The sequence below is a fragment of the Coffea arabica genome, chromosome 5c (assembly GCF_036785885.1).
Source record: "Coffea arabica cultivar ET-39 chromosome 5c, Coffea Arabica ET-39 HiFi, whole genome shotgun sequence".
Lineage (NCBI taxonomy): Eukaryota > Viridiplantae > Streptophyta > Magnoliopsida > Gentianales > Rubiaceae > Coffea > Coffea arabica.
Window position 1 is genome coordinate 45,759,636 of NC_092319.1, and position 18,109 is coordinate 45,777,744.

At 37.0% G+C, this 18,109-nt stretch overlaps 3 protein-coding genes and 1 long non-coding RNA gene across 10 annotated transcripts; 3 read left to right on the forward strand and 1 right to left on the reverse strand.

Annotated features, from left to right (window-relative positions):
* Positions 1–4,070: 4,070 nt before the first annotated feature.
* Positions 4,071–6,908, reverse strand: LOC113690010 (uncharacterized). 2 transcript variants are annotated; one of them, XM_027207836.2, is made up of 3 exons: positions 6,118–6,908; positions 4,657–4,774; positions 4,071–4,534 (listed from the first exon to the last, which is right to left on the reverse strand). In XM_027207836.2, exons 1-3 carry the CDS (start codon positions 6,840–6,842, stop codon positions 4,313–4,315), a joined length of 1,065 nt encoding a protein of 354 aa, XP_027063637.1. In that variant the 5' UTR covers positions 6,843–6,908; the 3' UTR covers positions 4,071–4,312. The 2 variants fall into 2 exon arrangements, with proteins under 2 accessions (XP_027063637.1, XP_071907326.1); XM_072051225.1 differs by having other exon boundaries at positions 4,420–4,534; positions 4,719–4,774.
* LOC140007828 (uncharacterized) lies at positions 4,290–5,084 on the forward strand. The gene is made up of 2 exons (XR_011815286.1): positions 4,290–4,427; positions 4,679–5,084. It is a non-coding gene; the product is annotated as an uncharacterized lncRNA (long non-coding RNA).
* Positions 6,909–8,056: 1,148 nt separating the features above from the next.
* Positions 8,057–12,978, forward strand: LOC113690943 (gamma-glutamyl hydrolase 2-like). Its single transcript, XM_072051231.1, has 10 exons — positions 8,057–8,884; positions 9,620–9,706; positions 10,066–10,155; positions 10,450–10,544; positions 10,994–11,054; positions 11,775–11,864; positions 11,945–12,007; positions 12,369–12,457; positions 12,561–12,653; positions 12,780–12,978. Exons 1-10 carry the CDS (start codon positions 8,393–8,395, stop codon positions 12,811–12,813), a joined length of 1,194 nt encoding a protein of 397 aa, XP_071907332.1. The 5' UTR covers positions 8,057–8,392; the 3' UTR covers positions 12,814–12,978.
* A 539-nt stretch (positions 12,979–13,517) lies between these two features.
* LOC113690789 (uncharacterized) lies at positions 13,518–18,040 on the forward strand. Of its 6 annotated transcripts, none has more exons than XM_072051229.1 (9): positions 13,518–13,900; positions 13,997–14,052; positions 14,158–14,282; positions 15,286–15,445; positions 15,544–15,767; positions 15,858–15,947; positions 16,031–16,534; positions 16,852–16,948; positions 17,540–18,040. In XM_072051229.1, exons 1-9 carry the CDS (start codon positions 13,613–13,615, stop codon positions 17,673–17,675), a joined length of 1,680 nt encoding a protein of 559 aa, XP_071907330.1. In that variant the 5' UTR covers positions 13,518–13,612; the 3' UTR covers positions 17,676–18,040. The 6 variants fall into 6 exon arrangements, with proteins under 6 accessions (XP_071907330.1, XP_071907327.1, XP_071907331.1 ...); XM_072051230.1 differs by having other exon boundaries at positions 13,520–13,900; positions 16,040–16,534; XM_072051226.1 differs by having other exon boundaries at positions 15,544–15,947.
* Positions 18,041–18,109: the final 69 nt, after the last annotated feature.

Genomic DNA, 18,109 nt, shown 5'->3' on the forward strand with positions numbered 1-18,109 from the left:
TGAAAACAGTGTATAACAACCTATAGCAATTGTGCTGCTGTAAGATCAAATCTTGCCAAATTTTGAGCAGCAACATATCAGTGAAGGTTATTAGTTCCGAGAGTATTGGGGGTTAGGACACCTTTGGTAGCAAAGGCCCTCCCTGCCCTTTTCACACCAAATCCCACATCGATTCTTTAAGGGGGTTAAGGGTTAGATTATTAGTTTCCTGGGTGGGCTCAAGAGTTGCTGGCTTTTGAGGTAAACATCTGAAATTCAGAGTTATTAATTTAATTCTGATTTCTTCGTTGAAATGAAACATATCAGTGAAGGTGTGGTCCAGGTCAATTTGAATTCTTCAATTGACACTATTGTGTTTACTTGCTCTTTTACCATCAAGTATAATGCATTAAAGAACTTTACATCCATTATCCACAGTCTATTCATATAATAATAATGTCCCGTAAATTACAACAATAGGATAAGTTAAAAAGATGAGAGTTACTGTTGGGTTTGGGAAAATAACCAGCCTGTGAAATAAAATTCAAATTCAATAAAATAAACGATCGATGAGATAAAATCCAACGTAACAGTTACTAGAGTTTGTTTGAATAATAGATTATTTGTACAAATTTATTATATGCGTGCGTGATAAATATATTTTTTAATTATTTTTTATCTCATATACATCACATAAAAGAAAAATGCTACATTATTTTACTTTTTAAAATTATTCCAAATAATTTGCTATCCAAACATATTCAATTTGTTACAATATTTTATTTTTTAAAATTATCCTAAATAATCTACTATCCAAGCATACATATTCAATATTGATACTTGTTCTCATGATGCATGCTTGTGTTTGTAGGATCTTATCCTCATTATGCATATGCAAATTAGTAGTTTGTGTAAAGTAGGGAAAAAAATGAGAGAGAGAGAAACTTTAATAGCGCTTGGATGGTAGAATGAAGAATGTGGAGACTAGGCACTATATGGAGTATGATGAAGTCAAAAAAGGAGCAATAATTTATCTACCATCAAAAATGGCATTTTAGGAGGCATCCGATGAACTTCTCCTTTTCTGAGTTTAGATTTTATTTTTTGTTGTTGTCCCCAATCCAAAATAAACATGAAAGCAACAATTAGGCAGACGTCGACATGGGTAAGTGGATGAACGGGACCACTTGCGGCCTGCGGGAGGCGTGACTCGCTGACTTCAGGTGACGTAAGATCCCCACTTGGCACCATGCTGTGGCTTTTCTCGTAACCGTTCTGTCTCTCTCTCCACGGAGAAAATAAATACTCCTACTTGTAGATTAGTACATAAAACAAGGAAAAAAAAAAAAAAAAGTGTCACGTGGCAAAGGTCGGCGCACGTGTTTGCAAAGACAATCAATTTCTCTGCTCCACTGGATCTTTAGCAGAGATGGTGAGAGTGAAGTAGGCAATAGCCTCCGGCATAGGGTTTGATAACTACGCGGCGGAGGTGCAAAATAAATGGTACCTCAAGCCTCGATTATTATCTTATTAGTCTTGTTAAAAAATCTCCCCCTTTTTTTTTTTACTATAAAATTAACAAAAAATATATATATTTTTTGCTTCGGTTATATTAAAGATTGCATCAATTTTAATTTTAATAAACAGTTTCCAGTGTCATTGAATTGAATCATTCAAATCAATATCTATATCTAAATAATATGTTTATTCCAAAGGTATATCCTACTGCTACTGACGTTTTTTCTCGATGAACATATTTATTCAAAGGAATAATTAAACTGAATTCAAAGATTACCGGGACTTCAACCTGGACCATTAGATTTAAATCTTATCCACGTTTATATATCATTCTAAAATCTAAATACCATTATTTAACTTTCTGAGTGTAAAAAAGTTCTTTATTTTGTACACTCAATTTATTTTTAGCACCTACTTTTACGTTTTCTTTTGAGGTGAAAAACTAAAAAAAAAACAAAAACAAAAGAGACGGTATGTGTGCATTTAAATTTTGATTTTGAAATGAAAAGCAAGCCAATAAACTTGAAATTAACACTTATTAGAATCTTGTCTTCCTACTAGTTTCAAATAATTGGGGTAATACTCCTGATATTAAGGTTAAATTTGAATCATCACTTACATTTTGCAGTACTTAACCGTGTAGTAATTGAAAAGATGAGTGTGTTTAGATAATAGATTATTTGGGATCTTTTTTGAAAAAATACTACTACTATCTCATTTTTTTTATGTAATATATAAGATAAGATAAAAAGATAATTAAAAAAATATAATTATAATACAAATAAATAAATCTATACAAATAATTAACTATCCAAACAAACTCTAATTCGAATATTCAACATATTCATATCATTTCTCTGTCAAATAATTATTTCCAATTGTCGTTCTACACCAACTCACCAAGATGTGTGTCATACATGGCCTGAAAAGGACACCGGACAGCGGAGGCAAGGGGGTTGCGCCGACCGCTTCCTAGGACGGCATGCGGTTCTGCAAATTCACGTGACTCCCGCATGGGGCAATGGCCCATCACTCATGGCCTCAGTTTTTTTTTTTTTCGTTTGTGGATAAAAGGCCCATTACTTTTCTAAATTGCTGAAATGAAATGAGAGAGGAGGACCAAGTGTCGTAATAATTCCGGACAAAGCTACCAATACCATGTCGAGCTGATTGATTTCACCTATCATCACCCACCCCATGTAACAGCTTAACAGTTTCGTATTAGGCAATGATAGTATAATGAACTCTGTCTGCGGTTTTAGACTGCTCCAATTGAACCATACTATTCAGTAGATCATTGGACAAGAGAATATGTGATTATTTGCGAGTATCTGCAATTTGATTATAATTTGCGCTAAATTATCATACATACAGCCCAGATAGGAAAGACAAAAATATAATGCTTTATGTTGACTTGTTTTAACGGGTGGGATTGAATAATAAGAAGAGGTGAAATGGTCAAAAGAGGATTTGAGAAGAAACTCCAAATACTATCAAATTAGTTGCTTTTGTTTTTTTTGAGGTAAAAGCTGAATTGGGGAAAGGTTCAGGTCGTTCTGACCAGTGAAAATGAGGAAATCACAAGTGAAACATTAGAGAGTAAAAAACCTGGGAACCCCTAAATTATTGTCGTTGTTTACTTTTGATCCCTCATCTAAATTTTATTTTCGATTGCCTTTTGAACAAATCCTGTGAAAAAGAAAAAAGTGAAGGGTTACCTCTTTTGAGGGTTTCTGATGCTGGTCCCGAAGGTTTAATTTGAATGAACAAAAATGCCCTTTAAATCCGATCAAATTTTTGCCTAAAATTACTAAAAGTTCTTAAAGTGTACAACGGCAATAGTTTAGAGGCTTCCCATATCTTTTACCTAACATTAGAAGCAGTGTAAAAATTTTGTGAAAAGCATGTGAATTCTATTATTAAAAAAAATTAATTTTTATATACACTAACGCGCGGTATATTATTAGTGTTGGTTGGCTAGACGTTAAGATTAACTCATTATAAAATAGAAGAATTACACAACACGACTGTACTGCTTGCTAGGTAGTCTCATTGAGAGGCCATTTTCGTACCAGAGCATCACAGAGTGAGGGACCCGGACCAAAAAGGGCGAACTGGGCTCAGGTTATAGACTGATATGCCCGACACCCACAAGGCACTGCCAATTGCCTCCAATCCTAATCATAACAACAACAATAATCATGGCAGCATTTGATAATAATCATGCAGGTTGCACCTGTTGCTGTTCTTCCACCGAAATAACCCACTTACGCTTATCGCACTAACCTTGGATTTGGATCATAAGTTGAACTTGTCACCAACTCAATATTCTTTTGGTCTCCAGAGTCGCCCCTTTAAAACTCAATAAGACCATTTAGGCTGTTCTTTGTATATAAACCCTGGTCAATCATATTACCTGTAAAAAAATGCTCGAGTTCCCAATTGCAAGGAAGTGGTCAAGGGGACAGGACATAATAAACCAACGTCGTAGGGTCCATTGCCACTACTGAAGTGCGCTCCTCAAATCATTTTTACCCTTTTCTTGAAAAGTTCGGAAAAGAGGTGGCGAATGGTAACGAGTCAAAAACCTTCTATAGTCGAGAAATTTGATTAGAACATAAAATTAGTTCAAGGTTTCAGCATACACTCTAATAAATCCATGAACTTGGCACTTTAGTTGCTCTGAAGGCATGCTTGTACATGACCAGATATGCTTCCTGGTGCAACAAGGTCTGTGAGATTAGTTTAGTATCCTATACAATTATCAGAGCTGCTTGAAAGGCTTGTGCAGATATGGGTTCTGGAAAAAAGGCCTCTAAGACACAACAGTTTGACTAAGGTTTACAGCCTCCTTCAGCAATCGCCTGACAGTAGCTTTTATTTCATCAGGCACCACCAATTGTGGAGGACCTGACTCCAAAGCATACGAGGTAATGATCCTCATTACAACCGCCATATCTAGATTGTTGTCATTGCTTCTCCAAATACTCTGATTAACAAACTTGCATGATTGTTTTAACACGCATTTGTCACAAACCTGAGACAAGCACATGATACTTGAGAAGCCAAACAGTGAGGTAGAAACAAGAAAGAAGAGGAATATGCCTTCATAAAATTTAAATGGTTTACAAAACAAAGTACAAAAGAAGATCGACTCACAGTGTTTTCCTGAATTTTGAAGAATCTGCGCAATCTTTTAGCGGAAAAGACAATCTTCTTACCAGGAGAAGGGCAACCGAAAAGGGCCAGCTTTTTCAAGTCGCTGCCTGACATCCATCTGAGAAACCAATTCACAAGATTAAGATGGAGAAGATGCAAGCTAGGAAACTCAATACGTTGAAAATGCTTCACTAATCTCTGTGAGGTATAAAACTTGTATCATAACTCAACTGTGTCGATATAATTCAGAACAAGCTAGAACAAGAACTTATTAGAAAGACCAAGCAATGGTAGACTGTTTCACTCCAAATCTGCTATTCAGGGGAATATGCAACATACAGAGAATTGCACCGGTGATTTAGCAATCTACTCCACTCTGTAATACTACAAATATTGAGCACAACTTAAAAAGGTTACTTGTTGCTTCACGTCAAGGTCACAAAAAATTTCTCCCCCTCAGTCACCACGTCGCCTGACTTGATGATTTTATTCTGTTTTTGAATGCAATGACTTGTTAAAATGAAAATAGTCAAGCATAACTGCAGACTTGAGCACAAATGGCCATTAAATTGTGTGATCTTCACATGTAGCACATAATTGAATTTGCAATGAATTTCAATGCACCCTCAATGTTCTTGCAACAATGTCCCTAACCACTCTACTTGATTTGAAAATAAAAAGCCTGATGTCCATCCCCTTGTTTGCTTGCTAACTCACTTCTATTTACATTTTTCTCTTTTTGCTTTCTCAAAGATTAGTTGCAAACAGGACAGATAGGATTAATGGCAGGGCAGTAGTAGGCAAAAGCCCAAAAAATGAAGGGACACAAGCTGGTAACCTAGCAACAGAATTTCATCAAAACATTTGTTGTTCACAAAAAAAGAAAAGAAAAAAAGAACAGGGCAGTATTTCCACGCCCTCATTACAGTTCAGGCATAAAAAATTGGAACCGAGGGAAGAGGAAGATGTCAAGAAATGAAATAGGCAACCTTCTTGTCCACAGGCTTGAAGAAGGCAAGGTTCCATTGGATATCAATTCTTAAGCGTTGTATAGCTAATCCTAAGTGTGAGATAAAAAGTTAGTATCTTTTTTCTATTTCCCTCTTAATAGTTAATACATTCAAATAAATAACCTAAAGAAAGCAGAACATTCATTAGTCCATGCGAAAAATACCACTCCTACAATTGCATTAACATGACTACAAGTAACTCACTGTCGCAAATTATAATCTAAGTATACTGGACAAAGCATATTACTGGAAAACTCATCCTATTATTCTCATAATCAGATCGAAGAATTCAAAAGATCACATCTGATATCTAAAATCAACCACTTAATCTATCTCTGTGTGTGTGTATTAGTGCTTGAGTATACAAATGCAAGGAATTCACAGACAATCTAGGATGCCAAGAAACGATCCAATTATCTTTCTGCCTTGTGACAAGAATAAAAATCCTTACTTTGCAATCTCCTGATTATCCATGCCAAACTGCTCAGCTGCAAACTTGATAAAATCTCGAGCATAACTATTCTCGAAACAACTAATATCAAGCCTATTCCTAGGCAAGAAATTCGAATCCTTAAAGTACCCATTATTGTATAAATGCGTCACAAACATTTCCATGTCAGGAGAAAGCTCCTTATAAACCTCCGGATCCTCCATTCTCAATTCTTTCAAATCCTTCATCTTTTTTCCATCATCCCTCCCAAACTTATTAGCGAACAACGATGATAAAGATGAACCCCCAGATTTTTCCTCGTAGTTTGACAACCCTTCATTCTTATGCACCCCCTCTTTCTTCTTGTGCTCCTTATTCTTCAAATTCTCCTTCTCATCCTTCTTTTTCTGCTTCAAGCCCCTCAATTCCTCCTCCAATTTCTTCAATCTCTTCTTGAGCTCTCCATTTTCACCTTCACTTTCAGTTCCAATATCTTCTGGGGTCTTTTTTAAGAGTCCAACAGCTTCTTTGAAGTAAACATTCAAAGCTTTTCTTGATTTCTTATTTTCTCCAACAGCATTCTCAGAGCTAATTGGTTCTGCGTCTTCTAGGGGTTTGAAATAAGACGAAAGTGAAAAGGGTCTGGGGGAGATCAAATGCGGTGATGCAAAAGGGTTCAGCGGATGGTTTTCGAGTTTAAGGAGCGTTTCGGAATGATAGGAACGGAGGATTTGGCGCAAGATCATTCTCTGCTCTGGTTGTCCGAGAACTGAGAAGAATAGGAAAAGTAGAAGATTAGAGGGTTTTAGGGAGATTTAATCGAATTTTCACTTTTTCATCTATGGATCGAAATGGACGACTATGGGCCTGGGCCTTGAAATTGGGAATGTGTGATGGATCACAGAGCAGTTCCTCTTGAAAATGGACTGCATCATGCATATGCGATGATTCAACCATAGAGTTTTTTTTTTCCTGTCAATACAGTATATTATCATACACTGACAGGGAGGGGTGAACCTGAGAAATCCAAGAGTAATTCACAGGAGATTGAACTATCACTGGATCAAAGGGATGCATTATGTATCTGTCTGAATTTTTTAACTAGAGCCACTTTGAATGTGGCAAATTGTTTGCCTCCCACTCCATCAAACTTTAATGTATTGAAGCCTGATACTAACAAGTTGAGATAATGACTTTTATTGGTTTTCGTCGGGACTAGTATGAACTAATCTGCGAAGCTCGCTAAATGCTTGACGCTTCTAAGTTTCATCAGATGTTACTCATCTTGTTGCTTCTAATGATTCATAGTCTAGCTGCTCGTGATCGAGTCAAAGCTCGACTCAAGTCCAATCAATATTGAATTCGTGTCGAATTCGAACTCAAAAATACTCAATTCGTTAACTCTCGAGTCGTCTCGATTTTATATATATAATTTTAATAGTGAATTACATATATATATATATATAATATTTTATTATTTCTTAAAAAATTACTATTTTATTTATTTTTTAAAAAGTAAAATAATTATCTTTTTAAACTTGAGTTCGGGAATGATTTTGCTCGAATTTGAAGTCAAGTTTGAACTTAAGTTTTAAGTTGAAAATTCATCGAATTCAAACTCAAATTTGATAAAATAAGTCGAGATTTGATTTGATTAAGTTAAAACTTGACTTGATTCATTTACAACCCTATTTGCTGCTTCAAAAGAAAAGGAAAAAAAAAAAAAAAAAGAGACTCGTCTTTTATATCAAAGTGGTAGAAGATTTTATAATTAAACACTTCCTTAATCGCACTAACAATTAATTAAATAATGAATAAGATGTCAAATTTAGCATTATATTCTCCTCCAAAGATCTCATAATAATCCAATAAATCATGCCCATGAATGATTGCCACCAAGTCCCCCACCAGCACCGCCAAAGTCAGGACAAATCGTCCATTCGTACGATAAAAGTCACGAAACGTGTGCTGTTTTCCTCACTAATTGCGTTGCCAATTCCGCTAAACGCCGAAAGTCCCACCTCGTCACCACCCGCCGGCCCATCCACAGCACAACTCACCGGCCTCCATAATTTTCCCTATACCCATACACTACATTTCCCATCCACTCCATCGATCGTTCCACATTCCCGCACCCGAAAAACAAGTACAAAAGTAACAAAAAACAAAAACGAAACCCTCTCTCTAAAAACTTGGCAGTTTCCCATGTCAATACCAAACAATCCCTTCCTTGACCCCTTCTCAGCATCATCATCATCATCGCTCCGGATTAAACTTAACGACGTCGTTAGCAAACATGCCTCCACCTCCGCCGTCTTCTCCTGCCTCCGCTACTAAGTCCTCCGCCTCCACCTCCACTCCCGCTCCCACTCTCCCTCCGCTCTCCTCCGCTTCTTCCTCCGCCTCCTCTGCTTCCGACATGTTCAACTTCAATTATCTCTGGATTCCTCTTTTAATCGCACTCTCCAAGGACCTCACTGCAGCGGCTTCAGCTAATGATAACCTCATTTCGGATGACTCGACGACGACGAGTATTCTTTTACCGAGTGAGAATCGGACTGTTATTAACACGCCCCGACTCAGTCCGAGTTGTCCAGCTCCTGACCCTAAGCTGAACTATCGTCCGGTCATCGGAATTCTTAGTCATCCCGGAGATGGAGCCTCAGGACGGCTTAATAATGCCACAAATGCTTCTTACATTGCCGCTTCTTACGTTAAGTTTGTGGAATCCGCAGGGGCTAGAGTTATTCCCCTCATCTATAACGAACCTCTTGAGGTTCTCGAAATGGTAATTTATACCTAATTGTTGCCTGCTTTGCCTTAAAGATGAATGTGTAATTCTCTTTAGTCACTAGCATTTCGTCTGTTTTTCAATTAAATTCTTTTGTGCCCCTGGGAAAGTCGTTTTTTTTTTTTTGGGGTAATGGCAAGAAAGAAGGGAGGTTGATTTTGATTCTTGTTAGATAGTTTTGGCGTTATTTTTGCTTTTGTACTTCAAACTTCAAAGTTTTAAGAAGTTGGAATAATATTAGTCGACGCAAGCAAGAGTGCTGCTTTTGTAATCTATTTCTACTAGTACAAGTTAGTATTTACAATACCGGGTTTACTGATTGATAAAGATTATTAATATTCTTTCTTTAAGCTGGGGTTTTTGCTTTGTGGATAATTAGATGTTTGGTGTTGAAACTTGCCATTTTGAAATGTGTAGTTCTGATATTGATACTTTAGCTTTCAGTCACTGCACTTCTTTCAGTTGAGCTTTGTTAATTATGCAGAGTGTGGGGCTTTTGTCCTCAAAGGCATTCCTGTGCTTTCTTTGAAAGGTAAATGGTTCCTTTGAAATTGAAGCATGTAGAGCTGAAGTAGCATGTAAGCAGCATAAGATGATGATGTTGAAAATTAGACGTTTATTAGCTTTTTATCAGAAATAACCTATCCAGAATCTGATTCTAAAGCTTTTTTTTTTTTTAAATTTAATATCTTCAGCTGTTTTCCTGATATAGAGTTTTGCTGCGTTCTGCAGAAACTCAGTCTAGTTAATGGAGTGCTTTTCACTGGTGGCTGGGCTAAAAGTGGTCTCTACTTTGATGTTGTAGGGACTGTGTTTAAGGTGAATGACTTTCTTTCATCTATGAAGACATGCTACCTTTTCTGTGTGTGAATTATTCATGTACAGTGAAGTGCAAGTGCAGCAGTTTGGTTGTCTTTGTCCTTTTGAATGATGCCACGATAGAGGACACATAAGCATACACATTTCTATTATGAAAATGTACTACAGATAGTTTCTGTTAATTATTTCCCATCTGCATTTGAAAAGGTCATATTTCACATTTATTCAGTGATTGTAGCTTTCCTAGTGAAGTTACTGATTTAAAATTTCAACTTGTATAGATTGAGGAAGCGGTATGATTGTTGTTGTCAATATCTTGGTCTCTGCTAATCAACTGTTCTTTGGTATGATTTTTGCAGAGAGTTTTGGAGAAAAACGATGCAGGAGACCATTTTCCATTGGTTGCTATCTGCTTAGGTTTTGAACTTTTGACAATGATCATCAGTAAGGTACTCCTTCATTTCAATGGCCTTTTGAACAACCTGGTGGATTAATTATTTCTGAAATGAACAGCTTGAAGGCCCAAACCTCCCTCGGTCACCTCCTTCTTACAAGTCATTTCCTATACCTTCTCTATTTGAGAAATTTGGAATCTCTAAATGCTACTTTCCACAAGATCCTGCCATTAGAAGTTTACGTTGTATAACTATGCTATGATAAGATCTGCATGGTTTTAACATACCATATGAATCTTTCCCTTTCGTAGGTTATGATACATTGACATTTTCTCTTGTTGATAATAGGACAATGATATTCTTGAGCAATTTAGTGCTGCCGATCAAGCATCTACGCTCCAATTTGTGGGGAGCATTAATCTCGAAGGAACTGTATTTCAGAGGTAAATATGGTGGAGAACATTGAAATAACATTTGCTGAGGTTTATTTTTTGTGCTAGTTGATGTTCTTTAAAGTTTTGAGTTATATTGTTTCATACATGATTTGATTATATAATTAAATAACCATTCAAGAGTCTATCGCATTGTTCCAATCAATAAAGCTGTGTTATTGAGATGTTATTAATGAATTGCTGAAACACTTTTCTTTTAACATCAGTAAAATTAACATAGTGACCTAGGATGCTTGTGTAAGAGCATGATATCTATGGTTTAACGTGAGATGGAGTTAGTGTAGTTGCTACAAGGATAACGTTTTCATTTTATAGGGCTTTTGCGAATTTTCAATGGATGTGTATCTTTAAACTGTTTCCAACCTAACAATATTTTGAATTTTTAATTATGTTAGTTACTGGAGCTATGAATTCAAGTTCCTTTTTATTTTGTCCTGCAGGTTTCCTCCAGATTTGCTAAAGAAGCTCAGTACAGATTGCCTTGTGATGCAAAACCATCATGTATGTGAATCTTTTGTTTCATGTTACCTTAACCTGATTAGGGGCGATTAAGTGCATGTGCTGGTTCTACAGAAACGTCTGTAACCCCCACTTATGTTTTAGTACATAACAATTTGATTTGGGGATTGATTGTCTTACTTATATTGAATATGGATATATTTGGATTGGGTATGGCTTTACACAATGTGTGTGCTAAATTAAAATATTTCAACACCCCAGAAGTTCCTAAATTCCAGATCTTCTTGTTCGAAGTGTCCTTAAGGATTGATTTTTTATTTTAAAGTTTAAATCCAGATTTAGAATAGTTCCATTCCTCAAGTCTTGAAAATCCACGCCTGGTGCACTGGATGTTCCATTCGTAGGATCTTAATTTCCTTAAAGATAAAATCCACAAGTTTTATTAGAACTAGCATGGGCAAATATCATTCCCATTGCATAAATTTTTCTGAATGCAGTGTTGTTAAATTGTTTTCAACTAATTATGCTCAATTTTTTGAGGATGTTAGCTTAGTACCTAATAACCAAAATTTCCAGGCCCTATTGACTTACTGTATTTGGTATGGCGATGTGCAGTTTTAACCCCGATCCTCATAATCTCATATTTTATACTCAATGCTGCAGAACTACCACTGTAGGGGTGTGTATTATGCCATTCTTAATAGGCCCATATATTTAAACACCAAGTAGAGCTGGTTAACTGTGTATTTGCCTGTGTAACAGTATGGTATATCACCTGAGACGTTTAGAAAGACTGCTGCTTTATGTAACTTCTTCCAGATTCTGACAACAAGCGCAGATGAGAACGATAAGGTAATTTATGTATTCATCTTTTGTTGGTCGATTGCCCCTTCTACTTACAAACAAGTTTTCCTTTCCTGATAATGTGCCAGGTTTATGTTTCTACCGTCAAAGCAAATGACTATCCAGTCACAGCATTTCAGTGGCACCCAGAGGTATAATCTGTCTATGTTAGAGGTTTAGCATTAGCTTACATTGGCTACTTATGTTTCAGGTTTTAGAAACTTGAGTAATGATTATATGCATTTTGGGTTGTGAAGTTTCTTTTATCCACACATAATTAGATGTCATTGTTATGCAAGGCTGAGGATCAATGTCACATTTTGGGTTGTGAAGTTTCTTTTATGTACACATAATTTGGGTTGTGAAGTCTCTTTTTTTTTTTTTTTTGAATAATAAATTTTAGCTATCATATCTTTTCCATACATTTCTGGATATCCCACATACACACACAGCATGCAGATAAATGGGATGCAGCTGCTGAATTCTGAACCCAAATACCTACCTTTGTTGCAGAAAAATGCATTTGAATGGGGGTTATCAATGATTCCACACTCGGAAGATGCAATTCAAGTGACTCAATATGTGGCCAATTTTTTTGTTAGGTAGGGACAGTTAACGTTATCCTGTTATATATGCAAAATCTTTGAGCTAATGCCTCAAAATTCTTTTGGCCTTTTTCATAGCTTTGAGTTTCTTTATGTGCAGTGAGGCCAGGAAGTCCTTAAACAGGCCACCAGCTCGTAAAGTTCTTGACAACCTCATCTACAATTACACACCAACCTATTGTGGTAAAGCCGGGTGAGTTGATTGCAGTTGAGACTGCAGTAGGATCAATGTCTGTTTTCTTCTTGTTTTACGCAAAAAAAAGAGAAGATGGTGAAAGACTTGTACTAACGTGATGTCATTTGTTCGTTCTCATTGCAGGAGAGGATACGATGAAGTCTACATTTTCACTTGACTTTTGTTCATGGCCTCGTCCAACAAAAGTCTTGAGGATTTGTGTACCAAGTGTAAATGATCATGAACTAGATAATTTAATGTATAAAGGACACGCATTAAAGTTTATTGAAATGGTGAACGGGCTTTTAATTAAATGGTTTATTGAAATGCACTCTTAAAGGTCTTCCTGCTTTTGCTGGTTGTTAGTATTCTCATGCTAGTTGAGGTTTGGAGCTTCCAATCCTCAGAATTGAGCTCAATTTCTCACTGTTACAAGGCACATTTTCCTGTCAAAGAAAAGGGTCCCTTTGCCCTTCACAGGGCCCCTTTGGAAATTTTTGATTATTTCCAAATATGTGTGAAAACTCAATAGAAACGTAAACAAAAACACATGAAATTTAAGCTGATCAAATCAAATGTTCATCATATCCTGATTTGATCGTCGAGCTTCTTTTTTTTTTTTTCCCTCTCTCTCCCCCCTTGGAAGCTTACTCAATGCTCTGTGTGAGAGGATGCAACATGAAGGTTAAAGAAAATGCAGAAAAATCTTACAGCGTATTGATGAGCCAATTTTTTTTTTTTTACCGACAATATTCCAAAAAAATTGTTATGTATTATGTGAATATATTTTTTAATTATTTTTTTTTATCTCATGCATACCATACCAAATCGATACAGTATGTTTTTTACAAATAGAGCACGTGCGATGTGGAAAATCACGTGACAATAGGCCCCAAAAGCCAGGAAAAGACTCCGCTAACCAGCAAACCCACTAACTTACCCTCCATCATACTGGCGGGAAAATTGGGTGCTTTTTTATGTTCTCTGCGGAGGGAAAATTGTTTATCGGATTCGGTTCATCACTTCCCCTTTTCGGGTGCGAGATCCGACTGCCCCACGCCGACCCGAACATGGCAGAAATTGAAACCCTGGGTATCCTCGACGAGATACAGTCCCTCGTCTCCGATAAGCTTCAAGTGGTATCTCTCGTACTATCAACTTGTGTATTTCCTTACTGTAAAGGTTCAATGGAGGGTTTTTTTCCTTCTGTTTTCTCGAGAATGAGTTTAGGGGTTATGCTCAGATTTTCTTTCCTTGTATTTCTGGTAAGATGGTGGAAATTGAAACGAAGAATAGCGAAGTTTTTTTTCTAAATCTTACGTAGTTTAAATTTAATTGTTCTTGGCTGTGTTTTATTTTAGGTGTCATACAAATGGCTGAGTCGAAATTTTTTGGTGTCCTCAAACGACGCAAAAAGGTACCGAGTTTTCAGATTTTATATTTTGATGATTTGTCGTTTCGAAATTTCTCCCTTGTTGTCTAAAGTTAGTTTCTTTGTTGTTTGTCGACTTGTCATCTGTAGGCTGCTTCAGGATTTTGTTGAGAAGCGTGGGACCGGAGTAGAGGTAGTTTATACTTTGTCTGGCTGGTTGAAAACTGATCCTTCCGTTTATCATATCAGGCTTGTGTCCAAGCCTAAACTTACAGGTTCGTTTACCGATGAATCTTGAGTTTCAATTTGGCAAATTGTGTTGTATGCCCGTGTATTGACTCTGAGATTTGTTCCCACTTTGCTACATTGCTTCCTTTCAGCTTTCTAAATTTGTATTCCAGATATTTTCTTTGCTGGTTAGCCTGAAAACTGCTTGTCCTCTGTATCTCGTGAGTTCTAAACGTATAATGTGCTCTAGTGCTCTATTTGTGATTGCATCAACATGTGTATGCCAAGCTAGAAAATCTTGCACGCTTCCTTGCATGATATCTTGTTAGAGATTTCTGATGAGAAAACTTCACCATTGTTGTAGTTTTTTCCTGTTACCTGATTGTGATTTGTTCTTATGTGTCTGGCTTCATCATTTCCTCTAAATTGTACTGGATATGCAGTAGAGTGACATTCATGCTGAATGTTGGCATATCTGTGGTTACGGCAAAATGCTGTTTTGGACCATTGGTGTTAAGCTCTGCGTATCTTCTAGGATGTGGAAGATAATGCATCCTCCAGATTTTGAATTTTTACTTTTGTTTGCTTACATATTTGGATGACTGTACTTTGTGGATGTTGGTTTGTAATGCGTCCCAAGAATAATTAGTTGAGTGAACCAACAAAAACATTGGGTTGTTGGGACATTGCAAATAGCTGTTGATTTAAAATTGAGAAGCAACTGTTATTTATGTCATACATTGCATTATGTTTCGGGGGATCAAGTTTGGCGCAATCGATCTGATATAAACCCTTCTATGAGCTATCTCAAGAATGACATATCAGTAGTTGGTTATTTTGAACACTTGACCACTACTTATAATGCAGTTTATGGCTTGTTATAGGCTATTTCCAACAGAATGCTTATACTGCCTGCATTCTTTAAAATGCTGTTTAACGAAGCTAGCATCCAAGATGTAATTCATGTTTTAAGCTATCCTTCTATTTTTGGAACTTCCATGTTGAAATGAGCATTGCATTTTTTTTTAATCTTTTTCCTGTAATTTGTAGAAGTAAAGCAAGAATTTGATGAGAATTGCTCAGTTCAAATCTATAGCGTGCAAGCTTGCTTACCAAAAGACCCAGCAGTCCTTTGGAATGCTGAATTTGTCCAAGCAGAAGAGCTCTTTAAGCAGCCCCATGAAGTTAATAATTGTCTGCGAGATAACAGGTAAATTCAGCATGTCTTAGGCAATCTAAATGCAGCTAATTTGACAGAGTTAAACCTGTCTTGGCTCCTACATTTCTTTGTGGTTGGTGCTACTACAGATTTTGTGGAATACTAAATTCCTTTGTCAAGAGAAATGCTGAAGAAGCAAATGGAACCACAAGTGTGCTACCAGTGAAAACTACCGGGACCTCAGGGTCATCTGGATACACCTTGGCCAACCAGAGTCCAACAATTCCACAACCGCAGCAGAAAAAGATTCAGGGAACAAGCCCTAATGTCACATTGCAATCCCCCAATGTGGTCAAAGATGTTAAAAATGAGAGTAAGCCTGCTGAGAACAAACTGAAAGTTCCTCAATTGACTGTTAATACGAAAAAAGGAGAGACTGATAAGAACTCTTCTGGAACTGGAGGCGCATTGGCTAATATGTGGGGTCGTGCATCTGCAAAGTCCAAAGCTGAGTGCGCCTCTGCAAAAACTAATGGCATATCAAATTCTGCAGGTTTGTTCCTTTGACTTTTATCCACTTTCACTGCTGGCTGTTTCCTGAATTTAGGAGTTCATTAGTTACTGTGAAACTATTAGCAATTGCAGATGCACAAATATGTGCTCGTGAAGAAATAGAGCATGAAAGCAGTGATGATGAAGGTCAAGGTGTCAATGTCAGGCGGTCGTACAATGGCGAAGTTGGTCGGAAGAGGAGGGTTGTTTTTGACTTCTCAGACGAAGAAGACGAATTCAAAGATGCTGTCAATCTAGCATCCCCAGATCCTCCAAAGAAGAAATCAATGCTGGATTCAAAACGAAGCTCTTATTCTTCAGACATTGAGAAGAGCAAGTTGAATTTTGAGGAAGAGAAGGAAGATAAACCAAATTTCAAGCATAGAAAAGAAACCGACAGAAAATCAAAGGAAGAGAATCTAGCGTTCGGCAACCACAACAACATGAACTCTTCTTCTTCAGAGAAGGTTATAAACCAAGTGCCTGCTGTTGACACAATTGCGAAGGATAAAACAAGGGATGCTGCTCCAAATTCACCTAAAAGGAAAAAAGTACTAAAAACAAGGATTGATGAGCGTGGAAGAGAAGGTGCAATTATGATAAATCACACCTCTTACTTCTCGAAACAGATAAACTACTCCTTTTTCAGATATTTTCATTTGCTTCCTGCCTACTGAAAGAGACTTTATCAATGAGGTCATAAATGAGACAAGAAGTGTTGAAAGTAGCCTTAGGCTTACGCATCTTTCCACATATGGGCATACATAGTTACTTTTAGTGATGCTTTGTTCTGTTTATCCAATGGTTGTCGAAGTGAATTTAGCTTTTTTGCATGCTCTGTGGCATTCTGTTTGTTATAGTTTGCCGTGTTTATATTATTTGACTCATTTGAATTGTGGATGCAGTAACTGAGGTTGTTTGGGAGGGTGAGGAGGAGACAAAGCCTGAGAGTGACACGACAAAGAAGGCTGACAACATTCCAGCCAGCAACAATTCTAACAGGTGAACATACTGTAACTTGTACTGGATTCTTTTTAATTTACCATGTAAATCACCTTGCCCCAGACTAGCATGAATTTAGATGTAGTTCTGCCCACAATATATGTGCAAGTATGAGGCGATGACTGGTTCTCTAATTTTGCATGGGTGCTTTGTGGTCATTACTGGCTGATTGGTGTCTCCCCATTTATATGACATCTCAGTCGGATAAATACTTTAGGATGCCGATTTTTGCATAATTAGATATGTATGCCTCTTCCATCTCAAATGCCAAACCTTTCATCTTTCTTTTGTTATTTGTTTCTCCTTTTTGTTTCTGAGTACAATCTAGCGTTCTATATTTGCTATTTCTGAAGAGAAAACTACTGGACAATGTTAGAATAGAGCTTGGAGTTTTATGCTTTTTGTCAACTATCAAGTTGCTGGCAGTTCTGAGGCATTATATTGTAGCAGACATCCACACATGTATGACTGTGTATGTTTGGTGTTTTACAGATAATCAGCTCAAAAACTGCTTCATTCTGGCTGTCATTAATGTTCCATTTCTCCTAATTCAGATTTATAAGCTACTTATACTGTTGGGTTTATTTCCAGACCATCTGCTGTTAAGAAGTCACCAGCTGTAACTGCTAATGCTCCATTAAACCAAGTTGGCAAAACAGGAAGTAAGAAAGCAGGGAACAAGGATCCTAAACAAGGGAATATTCTGTCTTTTTTCAAGAGGGTTTAAGGAGATTGCTCTAGAAACTGCTGCAATTGTCTGGTTCTTTGAGTTATGCTCCTATGTTGATAAAATCATGGCGTTTGTCGTGCTCGCGCATGCTTTCTTGTCAGGATAATCCTTTGTTCATGGTTTTCTCTTCAAATGTTTGTATAGTTCTGCTACCTCTTCTTGGCTGTGCTTAGACTTCATAAGAATAGTTTCTTGATTAGTTGATAGGAACTTTAACCCATCTTGGTGAACAATGAGATTTTCAGTTTTCAAAGCTAATCAGGAAAGACAGTTAGGGAGTTTGGTGGCTTACCATTTTGAACAAGAAATGTTACGAAATGCTCATACACGCATGTTCACCAGCTCAAGCTTTTTTAAGGGCACTTCTCCTGGCTTTTACTTTGCTGTTGGCATGTTATGGGGAAGGCAGAGGTATTTAAATATTGTACTTG

Coding starts and splice junctions, on each gene's coding strand:
- LOC113690789 (XM_072051226.1), top strand. CDS start 13,613: ATGTTCTCTGCGGAGGGAAAATTGTTTATCGGATTCGGTTCATCACTT. Junction 14,283..15,285: donor GTCCAAGCCTAAACTTACAG/GTTCGTTTACCG, acceptor TGTAATTTGTAG/AAGTAAAGCAAGAATTTGAT. Junction 16,949..17,539: donor GCCAGCAACAATTCTAACAG/GTGAACATACTG, acceptor GTTTATTTCCAG/ACCATCTGCTGTTAAGAAGT.
- LOC113690943 (XM_072051231.1), top strand. CDS start 8,393: ATGCCTCCACCTCCGCCGTCTTCTCCTGCCTCCGCTACTAAGTCCTCC. Junction 10,545..10,993: donor GAAGGAACTGTATTTCAGAG/GTAAATATGGTG, acceptor TTTGTCCTGCAG/GTTTCCTCCAGATTTGCTAA. Junction 11,865..11,944: donor GCGCAGATGAGAACGATAAG/GTAATTTATGTA, acceptor ATAATGTGCCAG/GTTTATGTTTCTACCGTCAA.
- LOC113690010 (XM_027207836.2), bottom strand. CDS start 6,842: ATGATCTTGCGCCAAATCCTCCGTTCCTATCATTCCGAAACGCTCCTT. Junction 4,775..6,117: donor GATAATCAGGAGATTGCAAA/GTAAGGATTTTT, acceptor TTGGTTTCTCAG/ATGGATGTCAGGCAGCGACT. Junction 4,535..4,656: donor TCAAAATTCAGGAAAACACT/GTGAGTCGATCT, acceptor TGCTTGTCTCAG/GTTTGTGACAAATGCGTGTT.